This window comes from Heteronotia binoei, unplaced genomic scaffold (assembly GCF_032191835.1).
Source record: "Heteronotia binoei isolate CCM8104 ecotype False Entrance Well unplaced genomic scaffold, APGP_CSIRO_Hbin_v1 ptg000668l, whole genome shotgun sequence".
Taxonomy (NCBI): Eukaryota; Metazoa; Chordata; class Lepidosauria; order Squamata; family Gekkonidae; genus Heteronotia; species Heteronotia binoei.
The window spans coordinates 202,821-228,495 of record NW_026800064.1 but is presented as its reverse complement, the minus strand read 5'-3'; the positions used below and the strand labels follow the sequence as shown (position 1 = coordinate 228,495).

General features: G+C 47.8%; 2 protein-coding genes across 2 annotated transcripts; both read right to left on the bottom strand.

Annotated features, from left to right (window-relative positions):
- Positions 1-2,273: 2,273 nt before the first annotated feature.
- LOC132590759 (uncharacterized) lies at positions 2,274-17,035 on the bottom strand. The gene is made up of 4 exons (XM_060263682.1): positions 16,912-17,035; positions 9,764-10,637; positions 7,795-8,539; positions 2,274-3,122 (listed from the first exon to the last, which is right to left on the bottom strand). Exons 2-4 carry the CDS (start codon positions 10,439-10,441, stop codon positions 2,386-2,388), a joined length of 2,160 nt encoding a protein of 719 aa, XP_060119665.1. The 5' UTR covers positions 10,442-10,637; positions 16,912-17,035; the 3' UTR covers positions 2,274-2,385.
- Positions 16,520-23,157, bottom strand: LOC132590763 (zinc finger protein 501-like). The gene is made up of 3 exons (XM_060263686.1): positions 22,481-23,157; positions 16,912-16,974; positions 16,520-16,736 (listed from the first exon to the last, which is right to left on the bottom strand). Exons 1-3 carry the CDS (start codon positions 23,155-23,157, stop codon positions 16,520-16,522), a joined length of 957 nt encoding a protein of 318 aa, XP_060119669.1.
- Positions 23,158-25,675: the final 2,518 nt, after the last annotated feature.

Sequence of the window (25,675 nt, the reverse complement as noted above, 5' to 3'; positions counted from 1 at the left end):
GAACATGCTGACTATCCCTGGGCCAAAGGAAGCAAAATTACAGAGTACCCGGGCACGGGCCTTCTCTGTTACAGCCCCGTGCCTTTGGAATCAACTCCCGGAGGAGGTACGGGCCCTGCGGAATTTGGATCAATTCCGCAGGGCCTGTAAGACCATCCTTTTTAAGCAGGCTTTTGTAGACCGTTGATAGGATGGCTGTTTAATCCATCAACGATTTATCTAGTGACCCCTGCCATAACATAAGTGAACAGAACGACATCAGGAAGATCACTGCCGTCCAAATCATGGAATGATCCAGGCAACTGGAACTGGTTTTAGATCGCTGTTTTAAATTATTGTATAATCTTATATTGTTTTAGATTGTTATTTTATATTACTGTATAACCTAATTGTTTTAAACCCTATATTGTATAACTTATTGAAATGTTGTTAGCCGCCCTGAGCCTGCCTAGGCGGGGAGGGCGGGATATAAATAAAATTTATTATTATTATTATTATTATTATTATTATTAACTACAAAAAATGCCTCTCTGAGGAAGAGTTAAGAAGATGATGATGATGATATTGGATTTATATCCTGCCCTCCACTCCGAAGAGTCTCAGAGCGGCTCACAATCTCCTTTACCATCCCTGCCCCCCCAACAGACACCCTATGAGGTAGATGAAGATATTGGATTTATTTCCCGCCCTCCACTCCGAAGAGTCTCAGAGCGGCTCACAATCTCCTTTACCTTCCTCTCCCACAACAGCCCCCCTGTGAGGTGCATGGGGCTGGAGAAGGCTCTCACAGCAGCTGCCCTTTCAAGGACAACCTTTGCCAGAGCTATGGCTGACCCAAGGCCATTCCAGCAGGTGCAAGTGGAGGAATCAACCCGGTTCTCCCAGATAAGAGTTCACACACTTAACCACTACACCAAACTGGCTCTCCATGTACCAGAAACAGCTGTACATGTCAACAGTACCCATCAGGGACTATATCGTCCATGCCATTGTTATGAATGTGGAAAGTGAAAATTTATACAAGGCAATGTGAACTGGAATTCTGCAGGCACTTTATTCAAGTCGAAAGGGACTGGCACACGCACTTTCTTCTGGCTCTACGGAGTGATAGAGAAGACACTTGCACTTTAAGAGGTTTTTTAAATCTATTTTGTGGACTGAAATTATAAATTGGTTTTGGATTCTGAATATTTATCAGATGAATTTGTGAATGAACTTGTTACATTGTTTTATTTATTCAGGGTGGTACTATTTTGGCTTCAACCTCTACGTGCGGCCTGGAGTTCTCCCAAAATTATCACTGATCTCCAGACAAGAGAGATGGCAGGGCTTCTAGTGTCCTGGCCCCACTGATGGGACCTCCTGATAGTTCCTGGTTTTTTTGGCCACTGTGTAACACACAGTGTTGGACTGGATGGGCCATTGGCCTCATCCAACATGGCTTCTCTTATGTTTTTAGTTCCCTCAGAGAAAATGGCAGCTTCAAAGAGCATCACATCCCTGCTATAGTCCCTCCCCAAACTGTGCCCTTCCCAGGCTACGCTCCCAAATCACCAGGAATTTCCCAACCTTGACTTCGCAACCTTAGGCAGTATCCTGTTTCCTACATGGCCTCGGGAGCTCCCAACAAGCAAGGCACGGAGGTCAGTATTCCTTCCCCGTTCTCTCCTTCCTTTGCCAACAGATAAGCTGCCTTACAGCCTAGAAGTTCCACTCCTATTGTAGCAATCAGCTATCGAGAGAACTATCCTCTGTCTATTCCCCCAGTTTTAAAAAATGTACACAGAGAAGGTAGAGAAAGAAGCCCTTTCCCCCCTTTCTCACAAGACAAGAACTTGTGGGCACTCCATGAAATTGCTGAGCACTCAGGTTAAAACAAATACAAGGAAGTCCTTCTTTACCCAAAGGGTGATTAACACATGGAATTCACTGCCACAGGAGGTGGTGGCAGCTACATGTTTAGATGGCTTCAAGAGGGGATTGGATAAACATATGAAGCAGAGATCCATCAGTGGCTGTTAGCCACAGGGCATAGATGGAACTCTGTCTGGAGCAGTGATGCTCTGTATTCCTGGTGCTTGGGTGGGGGGGCAACAGTGGGAGGGTTTCTAGTGTCCTGGCCCCACTGGTGGACCTCCTGATGGCACCTGGTTTCTTTAGCCACTGTGTGACAGAGTGTTGGACCGAATGGGCCATTGGCCTGATCCAACATGGCTTCTCTTATGTTCTTACATTCTTTGGGGAGGGAAGTAATTAAGATCAACAGAAACGTGAAACAACAAACTTACATATTTTAATTTGAGAGGGGGGGAAACTAATGGCTCGTAAAGGGAGGGCAAAAAAACTTGGTCAGAATTCAAAGCGCAAGAGCCAATTCTCTCTCAGTCACAGTTTTTTTCTCTTCATAATCCGCTTCGGACTGGCCCTGAAGGCTGCAGGCGAGGATTCGGGGACATCTCCAGGACTGGGAATCAGCAGAGGAGGGAAAGGATCAGGATCCGAGTGGAAGCCAGAGGACGGGCCGACAAAAGACAGAACCTCGTCGGGCCCGGTATCGTTTTGTGCCTCCACGGGGATACGCAACCCAGGTTCATCACAGCCTGGAGAATGCGAGGGCGTCATGTTGCTGCTAGACGTGTGGACCTGCTTCTCACAGGCGTTGGGAACAGAATGCTGAGCGGACCAGGGGGGGCTGAACCCCAGGTACGTATTGTAGCTTGGAAAGGGGCGGGGAGAGGGGTAGCGTTGGGCTGAAAACGCCGTGGCGATGGTCTCCATAGCGGAGGTCTGCCTTCCCATGAGATCTGCCAGAGTCTGATGGGACTTCTCAATGGCAGCGATCATGCGGTGGGTGGTCGCCCGGTCCTCCTCGCGTTCCTGCTTCTCCAGCCGCCTCTCCTGCTTGTCTTCCGCCCTCTCCTCCTGCCGCTTGTTTTCAAACGTCCTCAGGTCCTGCTGGTGCAGCTGCCGGAGAGTATCCATCAGGTCGGAATTGGCTTTGGAAGCAGAGGACTCGGCCAGGCGCCGCGTGGACTCCAGGCGCTGCCTCCAGTTGCGCTCTCGCCGGTAGCGCACGCGCTCAGCATTGCTGATGGGCAACCTTCGGTGCTCCTCTGCAGCATCTGTGGGAGGCAAGGAAAGAGTTGTCAGCTCTTGATGTATAGTGGTTAAATGTGCGGACTCGTCTCTGGGAGAACTGGGTTTGATTTCCCACTCCTCCATTTGCAGCTGCTGGAATGGCCTTGGGTCAGCCATAGCTCTCGCAGAGCTGTCCTTGAAAGGGCAACTTCTGGGAGAGCTCTCTCAGCCCCACCCACCTCACAGAATGTCTGTTGTGGGGGAGGAAGGTAAAGGAGATTGTAGGCCGCTCTGATACTCTGAGATTCAAAGTGGAGGGCGGGGTATAAATCCAGTCTCATCATCATCATCATAAACAACTATCTTGCCTTCTACTGAGTCAGATCTTCTGTAAAAGTCAATCCTGTCAACTCTGGCTGGTTGTGCATCTGAGGCAGAGATCTTTCTCATCACCGATGATCAGATCCCTTGGAACAGCCAGTTTGGTGTAGTGGTTAAGTGCGCAGACTCTCATTGGGAGAACCCGGTTGGATTCCCCATTCCTCCACTTGCAGCTGCTGGAAGGGCCTTGGGTCAGCTGTAGGTCTCGCAGAGCTGTCCTTGAAAGGGCAGCTTCTGGGAGAGCTCTCTCAGCCCCTCCCACCTCACAGGGTGTCTGTTGTGGGCAAGGAAGGTAAAGGAGATTGTGAGCCGCTCTGAGACTCCAAGATTCGGTGTGGAGGGCAGGGTATAAATCCAATACCTTCTTCTTCTAATGGAGCCTTTGCCTGCTCCACAATCTCATGTAGGGCATTAGGGATGTTCTGAGCAAAGGCTTGGTCTCCCTGCCACAGCCAGATGAGGACGTAGGACAGACTGGAATTTGGGAAAGCATTTTTTTACAATGTTCCACAATGATAAAGAAGTTCTTTGCCAAATGAAAACCAGCAAATAGGGAGCAAAGCAAGGGCAGACCTCTTTCTGTGTGTTCTACAGCAAAGGAGGCCTGATTGAAAGTAAAGGGCCATCTCTCAGATGTCAACAGTGTGGGATTTGCTTGGTTTTTATTGCATGTGTTCAGGGGTGGAATTCTAGCAGGAGCTCCTTTGCATATTACAGGGCTCTTTTTTGTAAGCTCTTGGAGAATTGGCTACATCAGGGGTGTGTGGCCTAATATGCAAAGGAGCTCCTGCTAGAATTCCACCCCTGCATGTGCTTGTCAGTTAGTAGGGTCAAGCCCCTTGAAGAGATTATCTGTGGTTCTAGTGTTTGGTACCATGACGATGGTACCCAGATCAATAGTTCGTTCGCAACTGCTGCCATGACCAACCTAAGCCAGTGTTTGATTTAGAACATAAGAGAAGCCACGTTGGATCAAGCCAGTGTAGAAGATAGTCATGATACAGGGTGATCTTGACAGGCTGGAAAACTGGGCTAAAGCAAATAAAAAGAATTTTAATGGGGATAAATGCAAAGTTCTGCATTTAGATAGGAAAAAGCCAATGATTATTATAGGATGGGGGAGACTTGTCCAGGCAGTAGTACGTGTGAAAAGGATCTAGGGGTCTTAGTGGACCATACACTGAACAGGAGTCAGCAATGTGACGTAATAGTTAAAAAGGCCAATGCAATTTCGAGCTGTGAAGTATAGCGTCCAAATCACGGGAAGTGATGGTATCACTTTGCTCTGCTCTGGTTAGACCTCACCTTCAGTGCTGTGTTCAGTTTAACAAGCTGGAACGAGGGCAATGGAGATGGTGAGGGGTCTGGAGTCTAAGTACTACAAGGAAAGGCTGAAGGGGCATGTTTAGCCTGGAGAGGAGATAACTGAGACATGATATGATCACCATCTTCAAGTACTTGAAGGGCCGTCATCTAGAGCAGTGGTCCCCAACCTTTTTGGCTCCAGGGCTGGCCTGCCAACCACGGCCCCAGGGCTGGCAGGGTGGGGGCACCCAATTCAGTCCCCCATCCCCACCGTGGCACTGCCTCCCCCCGTTTCCTCCTCCCTCGTTCGCCGCCCCCTCCTCCCCATTTTCCTCCTTCCCGTTTTCCTCCTCCACCCCCCCACACAGCCTCACAGCCTCCTTCTCCCGTTTTCCACTCCCATTTCCTCCTCCATCCTTCGCTGCCCCCCTGTGCAGCATCACCACCTCCTCCTCCCCCTGTTTTCACCATTTTAAGGCCAAGGAAGGGGCCATGAAGTGCCTTCCTGGCTGACCCCCCCCCACAGCAATGCTGCCCTTGCCTCCTTCCCTGGCCTTAAAATGGTGAAAAGAGGGGGAGGCGCTGTCGGGGGGGCGGCAAGGCTGCGCGGCCCCTTGCAAACAGGCCGCGGAACGATACCAGTCCCCGGCCCAGGGGTTGAGGACGCCTGATCTAGAGGATGGTGCAGAATTGTTCTTCTGTTGCCTCAGAAGGTTGGACCAGAACCAACAGATTGAAATTAAATCAGAAGAGTTTTCGACTTAACATTAGGAAGAACTTCCTGACAGTGCGGTTCCTAAGTAAAACAGGCTTCCTCGGGAAGTGGTGGGTTCTCCTTCTTTGGAGGTTTTTGAACAGAGGCTAGATGGCCATCTGACAGCAATGCTGATCCTGTGAATTTAGGGGGAGGCATTTTGTGAATCTCCTGCATTCTGCAGGGGGCTGGACTAATGACCCTGGAGGTCCCTTCCAACTCTATGCTTCTCTGAGGATCTGGGAGGGAAAGAGTTCAGAGAACTCTCTGACTCTGGTACAATTGGCAGTTGGCCCTATCCTCTCATTGGTTAGATGCAGAGCCCCTTTGCTTGCTTCTGTTTCATCTTATATAGGACCCCTCTTCTCTCTTCACCTGGGCTTGGAGCTGTATCAAGTTAATCTATTTTTGAAGTTTTTCCATTCACAATAAGTTAAATGTCCCTATAGGAATATGTAATGTAAGATGTACTATTTTTTGTAAGTAAAATTACTTTCTCTTGTCATGATTGGAGTCATATTGTCAGGGGTAGACTTCTAGCCGGAGCGCCTTTGCATATTAGGCCATACACCCCTGATGTAGCCAATCCTCCCAAAGCTTACAAGGCTCTTTTTTGTAAGCTCTTGGAGGATTGGCTACATCAGAGGTGTGTGGCCTAACATGCAAAGGAGCTCCCGCTAGAAGTCCACCCCTGCATATTGTCTTTGTAATTTGTTTGAACAGCATTTTCCCCATAACAGGGAAATGGGGAGGACTGGGGATACTGCATAAAGCTTCCGTGCTTCCAAGGCAAACTTAGAAAAAACATTTAACCCAATACCCATGACCTCCTCGTTCTTTTCCTCTTATTGCCCCTTGTGCCTGGGGTACCTGCAAGATGCTACACCTGTCCTTTCCTTCCGACTCCCTCCTCAAAAATCACCTTTTCGGTGAAGCTTCTGCCATGACACATTAGTCCCGCTCCCTTGATAAAATTAAAACCAAGGTCAGGGATAACTGAGGGAAGGGAAAGTGGTAGGGCTTTTTGTGTAGAAAAAGCCCAGCAGGAGCTCATTTGCATATCAGGCCACACACCCTGACACCAAGCCAGCCACAATTGTGTTCCTGCTTAAACAAAAAACAAAAAAAAACCCCTTGGAAGGCGGCATGGTACAGCCCGTCTTGTCAGATTTTGGAAGCTAACCAAGGTCAATAATTAGATGGGAAAGCATCAAAGAAGATGCACAGCAGCCAAGAAGGCCAGAGCGCCTGCTCCGGCTGCAACGCCACTGAGGATGTTCTCCGCAGCTGAGAAAGAAACGTCTGGAAGGAAAACTTTCTCCAGTAGAACACGGCACTTGAGCGCGAAAGATTCTACAAACCCTAATGATGTTACCAGCCGTGAAAACCTGAAATCTTTGATAACATCAAAGAAGAGTCTGCAGAGGAAAGCAAGAGCAACCCACCCCTGCTTCTTACTTGAGTGCCTTTACACACATTCAGGACATTTTGTGTAGAAAAAGCCCAGCAGGAACTCATTTGTATATTTGGCCACACCCAATGACATCACCATTGTTTCACACAGAGCTTCTTGGGAGAAAAGGCCCAGCAGGAACTCATTTGCATATTGGCCACACCCAATGACATTGCCATTGTTTCACACAGAGCTCTTGGGAGAAAAAGCCCAGCAGGAACTCATTTGCATATTAGGCCACACACCCTGACACCAAGCCAGCTGGAACTGCTTTCCTGGGCATTACTGCTCAAAAAATGCCCTGCACACACTGAATTATGCCCTCTCAATCCACTTCCAATATACTTAGAAACCGGACTTTACATTGTGAAATGAGAAAATTCACTTGCAAAGAACTACTAAAGTGCATTGCAAATGGAACAAAAGGGCATCATTTGGCTTGCATGAAAACCTCTGGACAGCTCCTTGCTGCGGCCACCCTAAGTTGGTCTTGACTTGCAGGCACTTACATATGTAGGGATAACTGAAATTAATGCATATTTGCAGGCTGTACTAAGAGCCCTGTGAGCTCTTGGATGACTGGCTACATCAGGAGTGTGTGGCCTAATATGCAAAGGAGTTCACACTACAAAAAAGCCCTGCATATTTGTCCACATTTAGGGTCACATTCTGCTCTCTCTGCCCCCTCCCTTGCTTCAAATTTCAGATACCAGACTACCCTTGGGCAGAACACCTGTCTTCTTGTACTCTGCAAAAAGGTCAAGATGCTTTGGTGACCCTACCCTCCTAATAAGGGATGGCAGGGGTGGTCAAAGTCACTCACCAACCACCTGGACTTCAGCGGGAGTTTCTTTGGGGAGTGGCAATGGAGGGTTATCCCTCAGAGGGGTTTCTGCTTTTTCCATCATCTGTGCATTGGCGCCCTTGGACACTTTGGGAGGCTGTGGTGTGGAGTCACCCGTGATCATCCGTAACTCTTTGGAAGATGCTGTCAGTGCATTGTATCGTTCTGGGGCCTCCGCCTCCTGAGCCTCTGGCATGGGATTGGTGGCTTCTCGTGCCATTCTGGTAGCCACCATGGGGTTTAGAGGCAGCCGTTTCCGCCGCTTGTCCAGGCGTTCCACCACACCGGCACCACACACCTTGCCGCAGACAATGCCTTTCCGGAGGCACAGGAACTGCTCCAGGAGCTTGAAGTAGGGTGCGGTTTTGGGGGCCCGCCCAGAATGGAGATTCCCGCACTTGATCTCCTTGTAGCCCCTCTTGAGGTCCTTGGCCCGGCTACGGCACTGTTCCGCATCGCGCTCGAAGCCTCGCTCCCGCAGCCGGTCGGCGATCCACGCAAACAGCTTCATGTTGCGGTACTGCTGCCCCAGAGCGATCTGCACGTCTTCTGCTTTCCAGATGTCAATGAAGGCGATGGTTTCCTTGCGGGACCAAGCATCCCTCCGGCGCCGGGGCTCTGGAGAGGGAAGGTTAACATCCGAAGGGCTTGGAATGGACTCCTCCATTGGGAAGTGTTCCGCAGCCAGCTGAGAACCCTCCATGTCAGCCTCTGTCCGTGTATGCTGAGGAAACAACCATGGGAGAAAAGACAGATCAGGTGATAGTTTGAGGACCCTAACACCATGAACTGATCCTTTGGGCATCATTTGTAGGAGGCGGCGAAGAAGATGATATTGGATTTACATCCCGCCCTCCACTCAGAGTCTCAGAGCAGCTCACAATCTCCTTTACCTTCCTCCCCCATGATAAACACCCTGCGAAGCTGCCCTTTCAAGGACAACCTCTGCCAGAGTTGTTCCAGCAGCTGCTAGTGGAGGAGTGGGGAATCAAACCTGGTTCTCCCAGATAAGAGTCTGCACACTTAACCACAACACCAAACTGGTATACATGAAGGACAGCATAATGTAGTGGTTAAAGTATACGCCGAGGAGCTCAGAGACTTAGTTTTAAATATCTAATCTGCCACAGCAGCTTCTTTAATTACTTTGGGCCAATCACACACACACGTACACTCATCTTAACCCACCTCACAGAGTTATGATTATAACATCGAGGAGAGAAGAATGATGTAAGATCCCCACTGGGGAGAAAGGCAGGGTATACATGAATTCATAAAATAAATAATGTTTAGCTGCAGTGGCCAGACTGGGACAAATGCACGTAAGTGGACTGCAGGGACACCCCAAAGGGGCAGGACTATTTTTTGAGTAGGAACGCATCGGAACGCAGTTCCAGCTGGCTTAGTGTCAGGGGTGTGTGGCCTAATATGCAAATGAGTGTCTGCTGCACTTTTTCAACAAAAAGCCCTGTGCAAAACAATGGTGATGTCAGGGGGTGTGGCCTAATAAGCAACTGAGCTCTTGCTGGGCTTTTTCTACAAACACAGCTCCGCAAAGGGGTGTAGTGCTCATAAGCAGACTCATATGCTGTCATGCTTCCACACCACCAATGTAGTCCTAAGCATAGATACCAGGGCTTTTTTTGTAGTAGGGCTTTTTTTGCTATTCTGAGTCATGCTAGTAATAATTCAAGAAAGATATGTGAAGGAACACCTCTTCAAGATACATTTCATTGAGAGAATGCAACTGGTCTGAGGGCGCCCAGTGAGTTTCACAGCTGAGTCAGGGTGAGAAGCCTAATCTTCCTATCCAGCTTGTTAGCTGGACTCTCTCTGAAAGAAAAGATTCAAGGGTGTCAGCTCAGCCAGAATACTGACATTTGACATAACCACAAAGAGATATGAGAAAGGCCATACTCTATAAAGAGACAGACAAACCGGCTCTTACCTTTTGATCCCGCCTCTTGGCTTCCTGTTGTATCTGCAGGAAATCCTCAGCCAAGCCCACTGCTTGGGCGCAGGTCTCAGGGCCGTTTTCTCTCACCCAGCTCTGGAGCTCTGGTGGCAGGATGGTCAGGAACTGCTCCAGGATCAGCAGCTCTAAAATCTGCTCTTTGGAATACCTCTCAGGCTTCAGCCACCGGTGGCAGAGGTACCAGAGGCGACCACAGGCCTCCCGGGGCCCCTCGGCCTCCTGGTAGCGGAACTCCCTGAAGCGCTGCCGGTGCGTCTCCCTGCTGAGGGCATCGCCATCAGGGATCTCCTCTTTTGCCACTTTGAAGCGTCCTCTTTCGGTGCCCAAAAATTTCCGGGGGGCCTCTTCTCGAGACCTCTGTCCAGCTTCTGCAGCTCCTTTGAAAGATGCTAGGACCTTCTTCATGTCGTCTGAAGTCTCCGGGTTCCCTTGACTCAACTGAGGAGACCGCCCAGCCTTTGGCAAGTCTTCTGACTGGAACTCCCAGCACCGGGACAATCCTTCCTCAGGCTCCTGTTTGACCTGTTGAGGAGGGGCCCATCCCAGCAGCCCTTGTGTGGTCCCAAACTGGATGGCATGTGAGCCTTTCCCCTTGCCCTCCGATTCCGTCAGCAACTTGAGGCCTTCCGAGTCTCGATCTTCCATTTTCATTCCTGGCTTTTGGTTCTTCAATGGAGACCAACCCAGACCATGTTTGTCAGCTGGTCTCCCCTCTTCTTAGGCCCTCATGTCTCCCCCCCACACACAAATAATAATTACAGGTGAAGACAGAGACAACTGCAATCCTGAAAACAGGAAGCTATTCAGCAGCTGGGGATCTTTGAGGCCTACCAGGCTGGGCTTCCACCTGAGGAAAAAAAGGCACAAAAATTATTAAAGCTGCTACAATTCAACTAGAGTTGTTAATCCCCAGTTGAGGGCAGGGGATCCCCCAGTTTGGAAGCCCTCCCTCAGCTTCAGGGTCATCAGAAAGCATGGGTGGGAGAGGGAAATGTCTGCTGGACACTCCATTATTCCCTGTGGAGACCAATTCCCACAGGGCATAATGGAGAATTGATCCACGAGTATCTGGGGCTCTGGGAAGGGCTGGTTTTTGAGGTAGGGCTGGTTTTTGAGGTAGAGGCACCAAATTTGCTGCATAGCATCTGGTGTCTCTCCTCAAAACACCCTCCAAGTTTCAAAAAGATTGGACTAGGGGGTCCAATTCTATGAGCCTCAAAAGAAGGTGCCTCTATCCTTCATTATTTCCAATGGAGGGAAGGCATTTAAAAGGTGTGCTGTCCCTTTAAATGTGATGACCAGAACTCCCTTTGGAGTTCAATTATGCTTGTCACAGCCTTGCTCCTGTCTCCACCTCCAATGTCTCCTGGCTCCACCCCCAAAGTCCCCAATTCTCAGGGGGCAAACAGTTATACCCAACAAATGTTCTATTAATGCTTTGTATAACTTCAGATCGCAGTTCTAAATTGCTTTGTGCAGAAATACATTTTTAAAAAAACACAGTGTGCACAAATGCGGGATTGGTGGAAGCTGTTGGTCCCATCCTTGAGAACTTCGGTGGTGCCCAGAGGGAATAAGTTCTGCTCTGCTTGTTGACAGGCAGCAGACCTAGAAGGGTATTAGCTCTGCACCTTTTCTTTTCAAGACCAGGATCATATCTAAGGAAAGACCTCCCCAGTCCTCAACCACACTTTAGTTGTCACGTCACCATGGCCCTTAGCATTAATTATTCCAACAGCCATTCTATCATGTCACATTTTTCCTTACTGAAGATTCTTCAGTGAAGAATAGGACATTTATTTATTATTATTTATTACTTTAAATTTCTATCCTGCCCTCTCCACAAGTGGACTCAGGGCGGCTAACAGTCAGTTCAGACATTTAAATTACAGTTTAAAACCAATAAAATGCACATGCCTGTTATTGGCCATGAGAGTGAGGGAGAAATCGAGGACTGAAGTAACAGTAATACAATAAGTGAGTGCCTAATATGAGATAACAAGGTAATGGGAAACGTTGAATAAATACTTCAAACAAAATAAACCCAGAACATCAGTGCTTAGAGCAGGGGTGGGGAACCTTTTTTCTGCCAAGGGCCATATGGATATTCATAACGTCAGTCAGAGGCCATAAAAAATTATCAACAGTACTCCACCAAGGGAGAATGATTCAGGCCAGCAAAATTAATGCAAATAATTGTTTTTTTCTATTTGAAGTCTTGTGGGGAAAGCCTAATCTCACACACACACAGCCTGCCCGCCACTAGGGATGTACAAAAAAAATTCAGTAGTACACGGATTCGGAAGTATACGGGGGGGGGGGAATACAGAATCCCATATATTTCTGAATTCCGTAGTCGGAATAGCCGCATATACAGTAGATGTGCATACAGTAGATGTGCGGCTATTTCCGAATATACAGCCCCATTATACCCTATGGGCCATTGAAATCAATGGCAAATAGGGTATATTTGAAGCCGCCTGAAGGGGAGGGGGTTTGAGGGAGAGCCCCCAAATTTGCAGGGGACTCTCCCCTACAAACCCCCCAAGTCCCAAAAAGATTGGGCCAGGGGGTCCAGTTCCTGGGGCACCCAAAGCCAAACCTAACTTCACACCATAGAATCTATATAGGACCCAAATGCACTATATACATCTATCTACTCTATGAACCCTGCCACACAAAACACAATCTGCTCAAGAGCAGACCTGGCTGCAGCAAACCCAAATGCCAGCTCTCCAGCCCTGCCCCAAAGAACACAGGGACAGCTGGCCAAGCACAACAAGCATGCTGGCTCTGGGTCTCTCACCCAGGTGCCAGCTTCCCTGCCACAGAACACACAATCTACAGATGCCAGCTCTCCAGCCCTGCCCCAAACAACACGGGGAGAGCTGGCCAAGCACAACAAGCCTGCTGGTTCTGGGTCTCTCACCCAGGTGCCAGCTTCCCCCCCAAAAAAAACCAGAACCAGGAAAAGGGACAACAGGAGAAGGCCAAGAAACTCAACTGTTAAAAAGTGGCCTTTTCACCAATAAGAAACCTCAGGCCAAATCAGTCAACAACACCCCCCCCCAAAAAAAACAGAACCAGAACCAGGAAAAGGGGGACAACAGGACAGGGGGATTCGAAACCTGCAGCAATAGAGAATAGATCCAAACAGAAGGCCAACACAAACTCAACTGTTAAAAAAGTGGCCTTTTAAACAATGAAAATTAGGCCAAACAGCACCCACCCCCCAAGAACCAGAACCAGAAGAGAAAAGGAACAACAGCAGCACAACACAGTAGCAACAAATCAAACACAGAATCCTTTTAAAACAGTAAAAAACTTAACTTTTAACAATATAGGAACTTTACCAACCCCCCCCCCCAAAAAAACCCCTTCACCCTAACCCCAAGAAATCCAAGCCACCCAAATCAGGAAAAGTAAAAGCACACTGCACTTTTAAAAGTCCTCTCACTAAAGTAAGATATGGGCAAATTGGCAAAAAAAACCCACCCCAGGCCCCCTCCCCAGCAGAATGTTGATGCTTGCGCAGCTGAGTGAGTGCAGTGACTGAAGACATAGAGATTAAGTCTAGCACACAGTAGCTGTCAAACTAGCTATGTGCATTTATTTACAGAATATATCTCAGACTGACAAAATGCTCCGCACACCTTCAGCATCCAAACTCCCAACACATATCTAGGTACTTCTGTATATTTATACAAGTTACTCGGATGTCTGACCAATCAGGCCAGTGCTGAGTCATGCTGACTCTACCTTGGCTGATGCAACCTGGCACTCTGCCACGTTGCCCCCTCCAGCCAGATGATCTACTGTCACTTCAGCTGTCAACTGTAATCTGTAATCTGGATACTGCCACATATATCAACACAGAACCCCATAACCCTAACCCCAAATAAGCTACCCACCACCCAAATCTGGATAAGTAAAGGGACTCTGAGTCTTAAAAAGTCCTTTTACCAACTAAAATAAAAACAAGAACCCCAAGACTGTCTTACCTTAGACGTCTTCTCTACTCCAGGCAAGTCTGGTAAGGCTGAGAGAGAGCAGCAGCAGCTGAGGCCAAGGGCCAGCACAGCACAATCTCTCTCTCACACCAACACAGCAGCAATGGAGGAGTCCAGCCAGGCAGACTCCTTAAAAAGGTTCTCTGGCCCTACAGAGAGCAGTTTCAAAAAATAGCACTGCTCTGTGATTGGCCAGACAACAAAGATCAAAAGAACAACAATGTTGCTGATGGCTGGGGGATCAGCTACACAACCGCCCTGCAAAGCGTGCATTTGCAATGCATTTTGCAAATGCAAGCTTTGGATTGGCTGCTGGGGCTCCTCTTCCCCCTCCCCCCCTCCCTGATCCCAGGGAGGCTATGGGAGAGGTAGGAAAAGGCTACCAAAGGCGGGAAATGAGGCAAGCAGCTCCCCTGAGGCTGCAGAAGCCCCTTTCCCACCTTTTGCATTGAATTCCGTATACTTCCGAATATCTATACAGAAGTATACAGGGAGCCATACTCAGATCCCGCATAATGGGCCCCAATTGGAGTCGGCTATATGCGATTCCGTATACAGCCGAATCAGGGGTGATTCGGCAGTTGATTTGGTTCGGCCGAACCGAATGCACACCCCTACCGGCCACCTTAGGCAAATGCATGGGTCCAGGGCTTTTTTGTAGAAAAAGCCCAGCAGGAACTCAGTACCATATTAGACCACATCCCCTAATATTAGCATATTAGGTCACACACTCATTAGCATATTAGGCCACACCATCTGGGATAGTCAAGTGCAAACTGAACTATGACAGTAACTTTTCCAGGCCCTGCAGCAATTCTGGCCGGCCAGTCAGGCCCCAGGGAGGCTGCCACACAGTACATCTGGGCCCCACAATACTCGCTGGCCAGCCAGGCCCCAGGGAGGCTGCCACATGGCTTGGTTTGGCCCAGCAATCCCCGAGGGTCACACCAAGGGCGGAGGTTCCCCACCTCTGGCTTAGAGCATACACAATTTGGAGCTATTCAGGACTTGAAAAGAAATGCATTTTCACAGAAATCAAGGTTATTTTTGTATACTATATCTCTTAGATATAGGGGTGGCCAACGGTAGCTCTCCAGGTGTTTTTTGCCTACAACTTCCATCAGCCCCAACACCTGGAGAGCTACCGTTGGCCACCCCTGACTTAGACAATTGTTGGGTTTCATTTGCTTATAATCAGTTTTTAAAGTTAGATGGTAAAAGCAATTGAAGTCCTAAAATATAGAAAGGGCAGTCCGCATTTCTGGTGCTGCCACCGAGAAGGCCCTAGCCCGTGTGGAGCATAGCCTGGCCTCCTTTGGTCCAGGGATGGACAGTAGGTTTTGTGTCCCTGAATGCAGTGCTCTCTCGGGAACATGCAGAGAAAGGTGGTCCCTTAGATAGGCAGACACCTGATGAAATGTAATTGCAAGGCCTCTTTTACATTCACAGTTGCATATATGCAAAGTTTGGGCAGATCACATGGAGTTTTCAAAAGCCTGATTTTTTTTTTTAAAAAAGGTGTCCTTTGTTATAAGAGGCGTTTTAACAAACCTAAAATGCCAAGAATCTAGTCTCGCTTGGAAAGAACAAAGAGAACTGTAAGAAAATGTTGGAGTCCAGTAACACCTTTAAGACCAAGTTTTATAGAAAATGTAAGATTTTGTGTGCTTAAAAGCACACTTCAGACAATAGTAAGAACATAAGAGAAGGCATGTTGGATCAGGCCAATGGCCCATCCAGTCCAAAACTCCATGTCACACAGTGGCCAAAAAAAAAAAAAAAAACCAGGTGCCATCACGACATCCATCAGTGGGGCCAGGAAAGATTAGCGTGGGAGGAATTAGCAGTCCTACATAGAGAGAGAGTAGACAGTGAATTAGGATGCAAGATGGTGAAAATATTTTAACAGATTGAAAGAATGACAAGTTGGGGTTTGGAAATTGTCAGTTTGGGCTGATCAGGCAGAAAAACACAGCAAAGGCAATAAACATCAGAACTGGAGACTGATGTCTATGTCATTAGGTCTCAGGTAATTGTGAAGAGCAATACATTAGAATCTGTTGCAATGTTTTGGTCCTGGTCTGTCTGTCTGGGGCAACAGAAAACAACTCTACACCATCCTATGATGTCCTGTATATGGACATCCTCTACATCTAGAACAGGGGCGGCCAATCTGCAGCTTAGGAACCACATGTGGCTCTTTCACATGTATTGTGTGGCTCTCAAAGCCCCCACCACCCCGTCAGCCAGCTTGGAGAAGGCATTTCTCTCTTTAAATCACTTCTCCAAGTCAAGTCAGTCAGCAGCTTGGAGAAGGCATTTAAACTTAAAGGTGATTTCTTTCCACCTCTCTCTCCCTATACATCATTTTTAAAAGCCCAGTAATCCTCCCCTTTTCCAACCCTTCCAACACATTCTTTTTTACAGACAAAAAATTTGGCTCGGGGTGGATGTGCAAAGAAGAATATAACTTTCTTAAATAATCGGCTCAAAAAGAAAATCCATATAACCTCAAGGCACATCCTTATGACCGTCTCCAAAAAGATTTTATTTCTTTAGGGAAATATGTTGCTTCTCTCAAGGAACCAGCCCGAGGCGGCTTACAAAACAGCTTCTCTTTTGCCGGCAAGACGCCCTCTGCTCCGCCTGCATTTTTTGCAGTCAGAAAACCTTTCCAAGAACTGAGGGCGCCGGTAAGGGAACCAGGCGGCTTCGCCTTTCAGCGTCGCGCAAGCGCCCGGCGGACTCCGCGCATGCTCACGAGCCTGGGGGAGGCTGACTTTCTACCAGCCGGCAGGAAAGAGTCACGGGACAAGCGGGCGCCCCCCACACCCTTTTCCTTTGCACCCAACGGGGCGCGCCCGGCTGCTTGCACCGCCCGAGGAGTGGCAACGCCTTCCAGCGGATCTGGGGCGTTGGCGATCGTGCGCCTGGCGCTGCGCAAAAGCGCAACTGGGAGAAGCCAAGGAAAAAGTCTCTTTTATATATATATATATATATTTAAAAAAAAAAATAAGGACAGCAATGGAAAACAAGCGAGAAAGGAGAGGCAAAAGAGGAGGGAAGGGATGGAGGAGCAGTGGATCCGATCCCAGCGCCCTGAGCACTTACCCATCCTCCGCCTCTTCCCAGAAGCTAAACTTCTCGACTCTGGCTCCTGGGAAATCCGGACTCCTGTTTCCCACGCACGAGGGGAAGGAGGAGGGAGGGAGCAGCGCAGGAAGGGGCCGGATTAGCCCCTGACATCACGGAGCTCGCATTTCACCCACCGGCCTCTCTAGGAATCGGAGTGAGCCCCCGGCTTTCCACACAGCTCGTCTAAACGTAAAGAGATCTGGACAGGCAACGCAACCTTAGCATTTATTCCTTCTTAGCAATAAGTATGGGTCCCTTGGACGCCTGTTTAACGAGCGGGCTGCACCTGGCGGATTTCTGCCTGCTATGTTGCTGTTGAACGCACAGGCGGCGTTCTTCCGGGTTTTCTTTTTAAATGGCCACCTTAGATTTTGACCAGTTTAAAAGGCTACACCCACCACTCCTAGCTCCTGTAGCTTTTAAGGAGTGAGTGATAGAGGAGAAAATGCAACAGGTAAAGTTTTCCTTGGCCGTATATGGAGAGCAACTTTGGATAGAATCATTGAGTTGGAAGGGACCTCCAAGGTAATCTAGTCCAACCCCACCCACCCCCCTGCACAATGCAGGAAATTCACACAAATACCTCCCCCAACACACACACCCAGAGAGCAGTGACCCCCTGCTCCAAACCCAGATGGCAAAAAGCAAAATCCCTACAAAACTTCTACAGGATCCCTGGCCAGAATGGCCTGGATAATAATTGCTTCTTGACTTCAGAGTGGCAAACAGCATTTTTTTGGGCACATAAGCAGGGCCGGAGCCTGGGAATACTAGGCAAAGTAGGCAGTCGCCTAGGGCTCCACCTGGCCTAGGGGGCACCACTGGGAGCCCCCTCCCTGACACAGGACTCTGGCTCCTGACCACTGTCACCTTGTCCTCTCCCATCACCAAGCCGCCCTCAACAAAGCCAAGCCACCCCCTTCTCCCCGATGTGTGACTTGGCCTCCCACCTCATCCTATCCTGCCACCCTCCTTCCTAACATGGCCAGCAAGCACTTACTCTCACAATTTTTTTTATAACATCACTTTAAAAAAAATTAAAAATCAGTAAATTAAAAATGTGAAAAGTTTCAAGTTTGGCACCCTTCAATTTCCCTATATTTTTTAATAATAGGGGGGGGGGGGCACTAGTGGGTGATTCACCTACGGCACCAGAAAGCCTGGCTCCGGCCCTGCACATAAGAGGGGGCCATGAAATTCAGCACTGATGAAACCCTTCCTGCCTTCCTTCTCATGATCTGCCTTTCACCATCAGCACTACTATCAGATGGTCATCTAGCCTCTGCTTAAAAACCTCCAAGGAAGGAGAGCCCACCACCTCCTGAGGAAGCCCGTTCCACCGAGGAACTGCTCTAAGTGTCAGGAAGTTCCTAATGTTTAACCAAAAACTTTTTATTCAATTTCAACCCACTGGTTCTGGAGCAACCGAAAACAATTCCACACCATCCTCTATATGACATCCTGTATACAGACATCCTCTATATTTCTAGAACTCACTGCTTTGTCTTTTTGGAGGTCCATGGTATCCATAAAACTCTCCTACCTTTAACACCTCTGCTTAGTAATAGGGAAGACCATGGCATGAACTAATTTGATCTTGATCACAAGCAGCACATCCCAACGCTTAAGCATCTTCCCTAGTTCTTTTGTGACCGCTCTGCTCAGTCTCCATATTCTTCTGATTTCCTGGTTGCAGTCCCTTTTGGAATTAACAAATACCAATTCAATTTGGAAATAGAAGAGCAAAATAATTATTGATGGTAGTGTACCCACCCAAGGGTCAATCCCTCATTGGGTATCTCCCCATCTCTCAGGTCTCCAGCACAGAAAACCCACAAGCCAGAGACTTGCAGGGTTAAGAACATAAGAGAAGCCATGTTGGATCAGGCCAGTGGCCCATCTAGTCCAACACTCTGTGTCACACAGTGGCCAAAAAACCCCAGGTGCCATCAGGAGGTCCATCAGTGGGGCAAGGACACTAGAAGCCCTCCTACTGTGGTATCCCAAGCACCAAAAATACAGAGCATCACTGCCCCAGACAGAGTTCCAACAATACGTTGATGGAATGATGGACCTTTGTTGTCAATTTAACTGCTTTCTGAACCTGTATCACAGGCAGGCCTCATTTTTGGCAGCTCACAGGAGCAGACCTCTGGAACCCAGAAATTTTATTGTGCTCTTTCTTCTTTCTTACACCCCCCACCCCAAATACTAGCTTCTTGTCTCCATTGTTCAAGCTCCCTGTGAGAATTTTGCTGAACTCTTAAGATTTGACAAACTTTCTAATATTTCCCCCCACAAAAAATGGGAAAATATAATATATATAAAAATCTTCATCATGCCACTGTGGCCACATAGGAGAAGGTCATTTAAAAAGTATGATGGGAGTAAGGTTTTATTATGACATAATTCAATAAACATTTCAAGGTAGATGCTGAGCTGATATAATTTAGTACACCTGGTGATATCAGGATGTGGGTGGCATATGCAGCTGAGTTGTGCTAATGAGTTCCGACACCTTTTCCCCCTATGAAATGACCCTGAGGCCACATATGCCATGAACGGGCTTGCTCCAGCCAGGGGGCCCTGGGGGTACTGACTGTATACCTGGACAGGGATCTTGTCTGGATTTATGCTTCTGGATTTATACTGGATTTATTCTTGCTTCAGGATACAAGGATTTCCAGCCGATCCTGGCTGGTTGGTTTCCTCCTCAGCTTCCAGTCTGTGCCAGGCACACCCAATTCCTCCTGCTTGGGCCTTTTATCCACTCCCTTCTTCCTGGCAGTTCCCAATTCCTGCCTCCGGTTACAGACTCCTAAGAAGATCATTTTCCCCAGGAGACCTCTACAGCAGATGCAGTTGCCAGTTGATGGCACTCAGCTTCAAGAGGTGATTGGATAAGCATATGGAGCAGAAGTCCATCAGTGGCTATTAGCCACAGCGTATTGTTGGAATTCTCTGTCTGGGGCAGTGATGCTCTGTATTCTTGGTGCTTGTGGGGGGGACAACAGTGGGAGGGCTTCTAGTGTTCTGGCCCCACTGATGGACCTCCTGATGGCACCTGGTTTTTTGGCCACTGTGTGACACAGAGTGTTGTATTGGATAGGCCATTAGCCTGATCCAACATGGCTTTTCTTATGTTCTGTCAGCTCCACCCACCTCACAGGGAGTATGTTGTGGGGGAAGGAGTTAAAAGAGATTGTAAGCCGCTCTGAGACTCTGATTCAGAGAGAAGGGCAAGGTATAAATCTGCAGTCGTCTTCTTCTTCTGAAAATTCTGGATGAGGACAAGCTATTTGGAGTCACTCCAATATGCAATATCTCCAGGGTTGCCAGGTCTGTGTTGGAAAATCCCTGGAGACTTGGGGGGGGGGGGGAGGATCTGAGAGAGGGTGGGATTTGGGGAGGGGAGGAGCCTCAGCATGGCACAATGCCACAGAGTCCACCCTTCAAAGTAGCCATTGTCTCCAGGGGAGCAGCTCTCTGACACCGGGAGATCATTTGTAAAAGGGGGAGATCTCCAGGCCCCACCTGGAGGCTGGTAACACTAAACATCTCTTCTGATACACCCAATACGCCATACAGCATCATCCAGGAATAAGAATTCAAAGCCAGAAGGTCCCCAAATTATATTCTGAGAGCCCTTTAAACTTAAAAACACCACAGCTATTCACAGGGAGCAGAAAGCAGGGCTATTTCAATGGCCCTATTTCCCATGAAAACTCTCAGGGAGCCTTTGAGGGGACACTTCACTCCATCTTGGGGTGTCTGGCAGAGCCCCTTTAAACGGGCTGTGTGAGCAATCCCAAGATGGCTGGGCTACTGCAGAGAAGTCTTTCCCCGCCGGCTCAGCTGCCTCAGGCTGCCTGACACAGCGTCTTTAAATAGGCTGCATGGGCAAGCCTGAGACAGCTAGGTTGCTATGGAGATGTTCCTTCCCACTGCCTCAGGCTGTCTGGCACTGCCCCTTTGGCCCAGGACAGTTGGGCCAGCAGAAAGGAAGGGGTTACGTGCCTTCCCAGGGGACACTTCATCCCCACCATTTTACTTGCTGTGGGTTGCTATGGCCACCAGATAGGAAGAAACTAAGAGCCTTCCAAGGAGCATTTCACCCCCTTCTTTCTGCTGGCTGGGGAAAGCCACAAAGAGCAGAATGGAGGGGGTGAAATGCCCCCAGGAGGCACTTCACACCCATATTTAACCTCCTGTTCCCCCCCATACCACCATCTCTGAGAAGCAGTGGGGGACAGAACCGGAGAGTTGACATGCATCCCCAGTTTCGCAGGAAGCAGGTTCTAAACTTCGCATGGCCCACAAACCTACACAAATGGTTTGCTTTGATTCTGTTCAGTTTGTGGTTCAGCCACGAACCACACCACAAAAATGCGGTTCGTGCCCATCCCTAGAAACGGGCACATAGACTGGTCTCACCCAGGGCAGTTATCATAACCCAGGTCTGGTCTATTGTCGAGGCTAATCTTGCCTTGGCACAGATACATAACCAAGCTGTACCTGGGTGTTGACTCAGAACTCCCCAGTAACACACACAATAAAACAGCAAAAAGGCTTTATTGAAGAAATACTGGAAAAGGTATAAAAACAAGATGTGTTAATCAGTAGCAGTAAAACACACAAAAATTAGGAAGCTAACTAGCTACCTTTTACTGGAGTCCTAACACAGCTCTGTTGGTTACTGAAAGAGCCAGAATAATACCAGTCTCTTCTCAGCAGAACGGAGCGGGGCAGGGGGGAGGAAAAGGATAACACTTTTTCTCTCAAACCTTACAGAAAACTGCAGGCCATGACTTCTGGACCTCCTCAAACAATCTATTCATGAAACTTTCCAGGTAAGAGCAAGTTCCTTTGAAATGTCTTGACAGTTACAAACCAGCAAGGTCAGCTGCTCTGAGTGCATTCACACTACACTAGGTAACGTGTTTTGCAACTGGATTTTTACAGTGTAAGAATAGCAAAAATCCAGTTGCAAAATGCATTATTTAGTGTAGTGTGAATGCTCCCTTTAACTGGTTTCTTTCTAATATGCTAACTGTGAGCAGAAAGCTCTTCCTGTGTCTGAATCTTGTGGTGTAAAGGCCGACTCTGACTGAACCTCTTTCCATACTCCAGGCATTCATATAGCTTCTCCCATGTGTGAATCCTAATGTGCAGTTACGTTGCAAATCCAAAAGTTTTCACACCACAAACATTTATATGGTGTTGTCACACAGCAGGAGCATTTTCCACAGTCCAACATTTATATGGTTTCTCCCCTGTATGAACTTTCTGATGTTTAGTTCAGTTGGTATTCCGAGTGAAGCCCTTTCCACACTCCGAGCATTTATATGGCTTCTCTACATGAACCTTTTGATGTGCAGACAGGTCACCATTCCAAGAAAAGCACTTTCCACATCCCAGGCATTTATATGGCTTCTCCCATGTGTGAACCTTCTGATGTCTAGTTGGTTGAAATTCTGAGAAAAGCACTTTCCACCCTGTATGAATCTTTTGATGTCTAGTTAGGATGGCATTCTGAAAAAAGCACCTTCCACACTCAGTGCACTCGTAGGGCTTTTCCCCTGTGTGAACCTTCTGATGTGCAGTTAGGGTACTATTCTGAGAAAAGCATTTCACACACTCCAAGGATTTGTATGGTTTCTCCCTGGTATGATTCTTTTGATGTGCTATCAGAGTGGTGTTCTGAGAGAAGCACTTTCCACACTCCACACATTTATATGGCTTTTCCCCTGTATGAATCTTTTGATGTCTAGTTAGGATGGCATTCCGAAAAAAGCACTTTCCACACTCAATGCACTCGTAGGGCTTTTCCCCTGTGTGAACCTTCTGATGTGCAGTTAGGGTACTATTCTGAGAAAAGCATTTTCCACACTCCATGCATTTGTATGGTTTCTCCCTGATATGATTCTTTTGATGTGCTATCAGAGTGGTATTCCGAGAGAAGCACTTTCCACACTCCAAGCATTTGTATGGCTTCTCCCCAGTATGAATCTTTTGATGTGCAGTTAGGTTGCCATTCTGAGAGAAGCACTTTCCACACTCCAAGCATTTGTATGGCTTCTCCCCAGTATGAATCTTTTGATGTGCAGTTAAGCTGCCATTCTGAGAAAAGCACTTTCCACACTCCACACATTTATATGGCTTTTCCCCTGTATGAATCTTTTGATGTCTAGTTAGGATGGCATTCCGAAAAATGAGCCACATAGAATAACTGTCAGATGTTTCAGAGCTGCAAGACAGGAAGGAAGGAAGGAAGGAAGGAAGGAAGGAAGGAAGGAAGGAAGGAAGGAAGGAAGGAAGGAAGGAGAGACATGGAAAGAAAGCAACTTTAAATCACCAGGAGGGCCATGGGGCAACTTTAAGTCACCAGGAGGGCGATGGGGACTTCAAGAGCCACACAATATAAGTAAAAGAGCCACATGTGGCTCCTGAGCCGCAGTTTGGCCACGCCTGGTCAAGACCAATTAAATGTGAAAAAATAGACTGTGTAGCTGTAATTCACTAGTATTTATTACTTTGATCTTGATAATCAGCTCTTATCTTGCTTTAGCACTTCCTGCTTTAACCTTCATCAGGAATCCTTTCAAGTCTTCACTTCTTTCTGCCCACAATCTGATGTCATCTGCCTATTTCAAATTGTTAATATGCCTTCCCCCAGTTTCCACTCCACCTTCATCTAAATCTAATCCAGCTTTTCTTTGGATATGTTCTGCATACAGATTGAAGAGTTAAGGAGAGAGAGAAAATAAACCCCTGTCTGATGCCTTGGCCAATGGGAGACCCTTCTGTTTCTTCATATTCTGTCCTAAGAAATATTGCCACTTGGACTCCTAGAGATACGTTTGACATCTCTGGTGCTTGCAACTCCTTCTGGGAAACGTAGTCCCCTGCAACAGCAACACCCAAATGGAATAAAATAGCATTAATACTTGGGAACATGGAACAGAAGGTTTCTTTGTTCATTTGTTGCTTTGTGAGGTACCCTTCTGTGTGTATAAATAAACCTTTTTTGTTTTATGAAACCATCTGCGTTAGTGATCTCTGTCATCTTCAAGCTCAATACAAAAATTTACCTCACAGCAGCAACCCAAAACCTTTCCATTTACTAGAACAAAATAGGAGTCAAGTTGCACCTTTAAGACCAACTTAGTTTTATGCAGAACGTAAGCTTTCAAAAGCTTACTTTCTGAATAAAACTAAGTTGGTCTTAAAGATGCAACTTGACTCCTATTTTGTTCTACTACTTCAGACCAACACGGCTGCCCACCTGGATCTTTTCATTTACTGTTCTTGGAACATCTTCTCACTTAGGGGAAGCCTTATATCATGAGAACAAAAAGGAAACACTGTGGAAATGTGCTCTGAAATTCAAGAGGGTCAAAGAAAGATGGGGTAGAATAAAAGGGGAAAGAGCCTTACACACAGAGGCCAGGGTCTCATAATTTTCCTCCATCACTTCCCAGAAGAGTTTTCTTTGGCTTCGATCCAGCAGAGCCCATTCCTCCTCTGTGAAGGACACGGTTATCTCCTCAAAGGACACTGGGGATCTCTGAAAGAGGAAAATATGGCCCAGTTGATAATGGATTCCAATCCCTGAGCATTCAAGAAAGGAAGATGTATCTTATCACCTGCTCAATTGATTAAAAAAGGAAATACATCAAACCAATGGCAATGAAAATTGAGTTTGTTGCTTTTTCAGCCACTGACAGGTATAATATACTGAAAATTTCCAAGAAATAGAAATCTATAAAATTGCACAAAACTGGGCTCCTCTTGGTACCCGTAGGCTGAGTATAACAAACTTTAACATATAACAAAGTATTTATTACACACTAACAATAACCAATTAAAAACAAGATAGATACACAAGGCAAGGGAAAGAGTCCAGGCTGCTGGTGGACATGGATAGAGGTAGCTGAGAAACACCTGGCTGTGCTGATCCCCTGGAGCAGATGGTAAGCATCTGACAATGTTCAAAGAACTTTTTAGAGAGTTTGCAGAGCCTTTGTCCATCATCTTCCAGACCTCTTGGAGGACAGGGGACATGCCACAAGACTGAAGGAGGGTGAATGTCATCTCCAATTTTCAAAAAAGGGAGAAAGGATGACCCAGGAAACTACAGGCCAGTCAGTCTGACCTCTGTCCCAGGGAAGATACTGGAGAAGATTTTAAGGGGAACAAAATGCAAGTATCTAAAGGACAACTTGGTGATCTGGTGAAGTCAGCACAGATTTGTCCCCAATAGGTCCCTGATGGTGTCCTGCAAATTGTGTTAATTCTCTCAGACTGTTGGAGCATATCTGGAGTGGGAGGAGAGGAAACTTCTGGAGGGAGGTGGGCAGAACGGAGGGTGCTAATCGTCACTGTAGGCTTCCCAAACCTCCCGCCCTGGCGGGGGATCCCAGGATTTACAGCCTCCGTCCCCGCTCTCCCAAAAAACAGAAGCAGGGGAGGGGGAAAACGGTGCCAAGGAGCGTGGCGAGCCGCCCCATCTCGGAGGAGCAGCTAAGGTGAACCAGAGAAGAGGCGGCAGCAGTGCAACGGCATTGCCTGCTCCGCCTCTGAGGTAAAATCAGAGAAGGGGAGGATGGAGGCAGGCCAGGAGCGTGGCGAGCTGCGAATCTGGGTCCTTCTAGGACCTGGACTCGCGGCTCGCCACGCTCCTGGCCTGCCTCCACCCTCCCCTTTTCTGATTTCACCTCAGAGGCGGAGCGGGCGACGC

Coding starts and splice junctions, on each gene's coding strand:
- LOC132590759 (XM_060263682.1), bottom strand. CDS start 10,441: ATGAAAATGGAAGATCGAGACTCGGAAGGCCTCAAGTTGCTGACGGAA. Junction 8,540..9,763: donor CCAAGAGGCGGGATCAAAAG/GTAAGAGCCGGT, acceptor TTGTTTCCTCAG/CATACACGGACAGAGGCTGA. Junction 3,123..7,794: donor CGCTGAAGTCCAGGTGGTTG/GTGAGTGACTTT, acceptor TGCCTCCCACAG/ATGCTGCAGAGGAGCACCGA.
- LOC132590763 (XM_060263686.1), bottom strand. CDS start 23,157: ATGTGGCTCATTTTTCGGAATGCCATCCTAACTAGACATCAAAAGATT. Junction 16,975..22,480: donor GAGTGCACTGAGTGTGGAAG/GTGCTTTTTTCA, acceptor CGTGGGAAACAG/GAGTCCGGATTTCCCAGGAG. Junction 16,737..16,911: donor TGGGAAGAGGCGGAGGATGG/GTAAGTGCTCAG, acceptor GCTTTTGCGCAG/CGCCAGGCGCACGATCGCCA.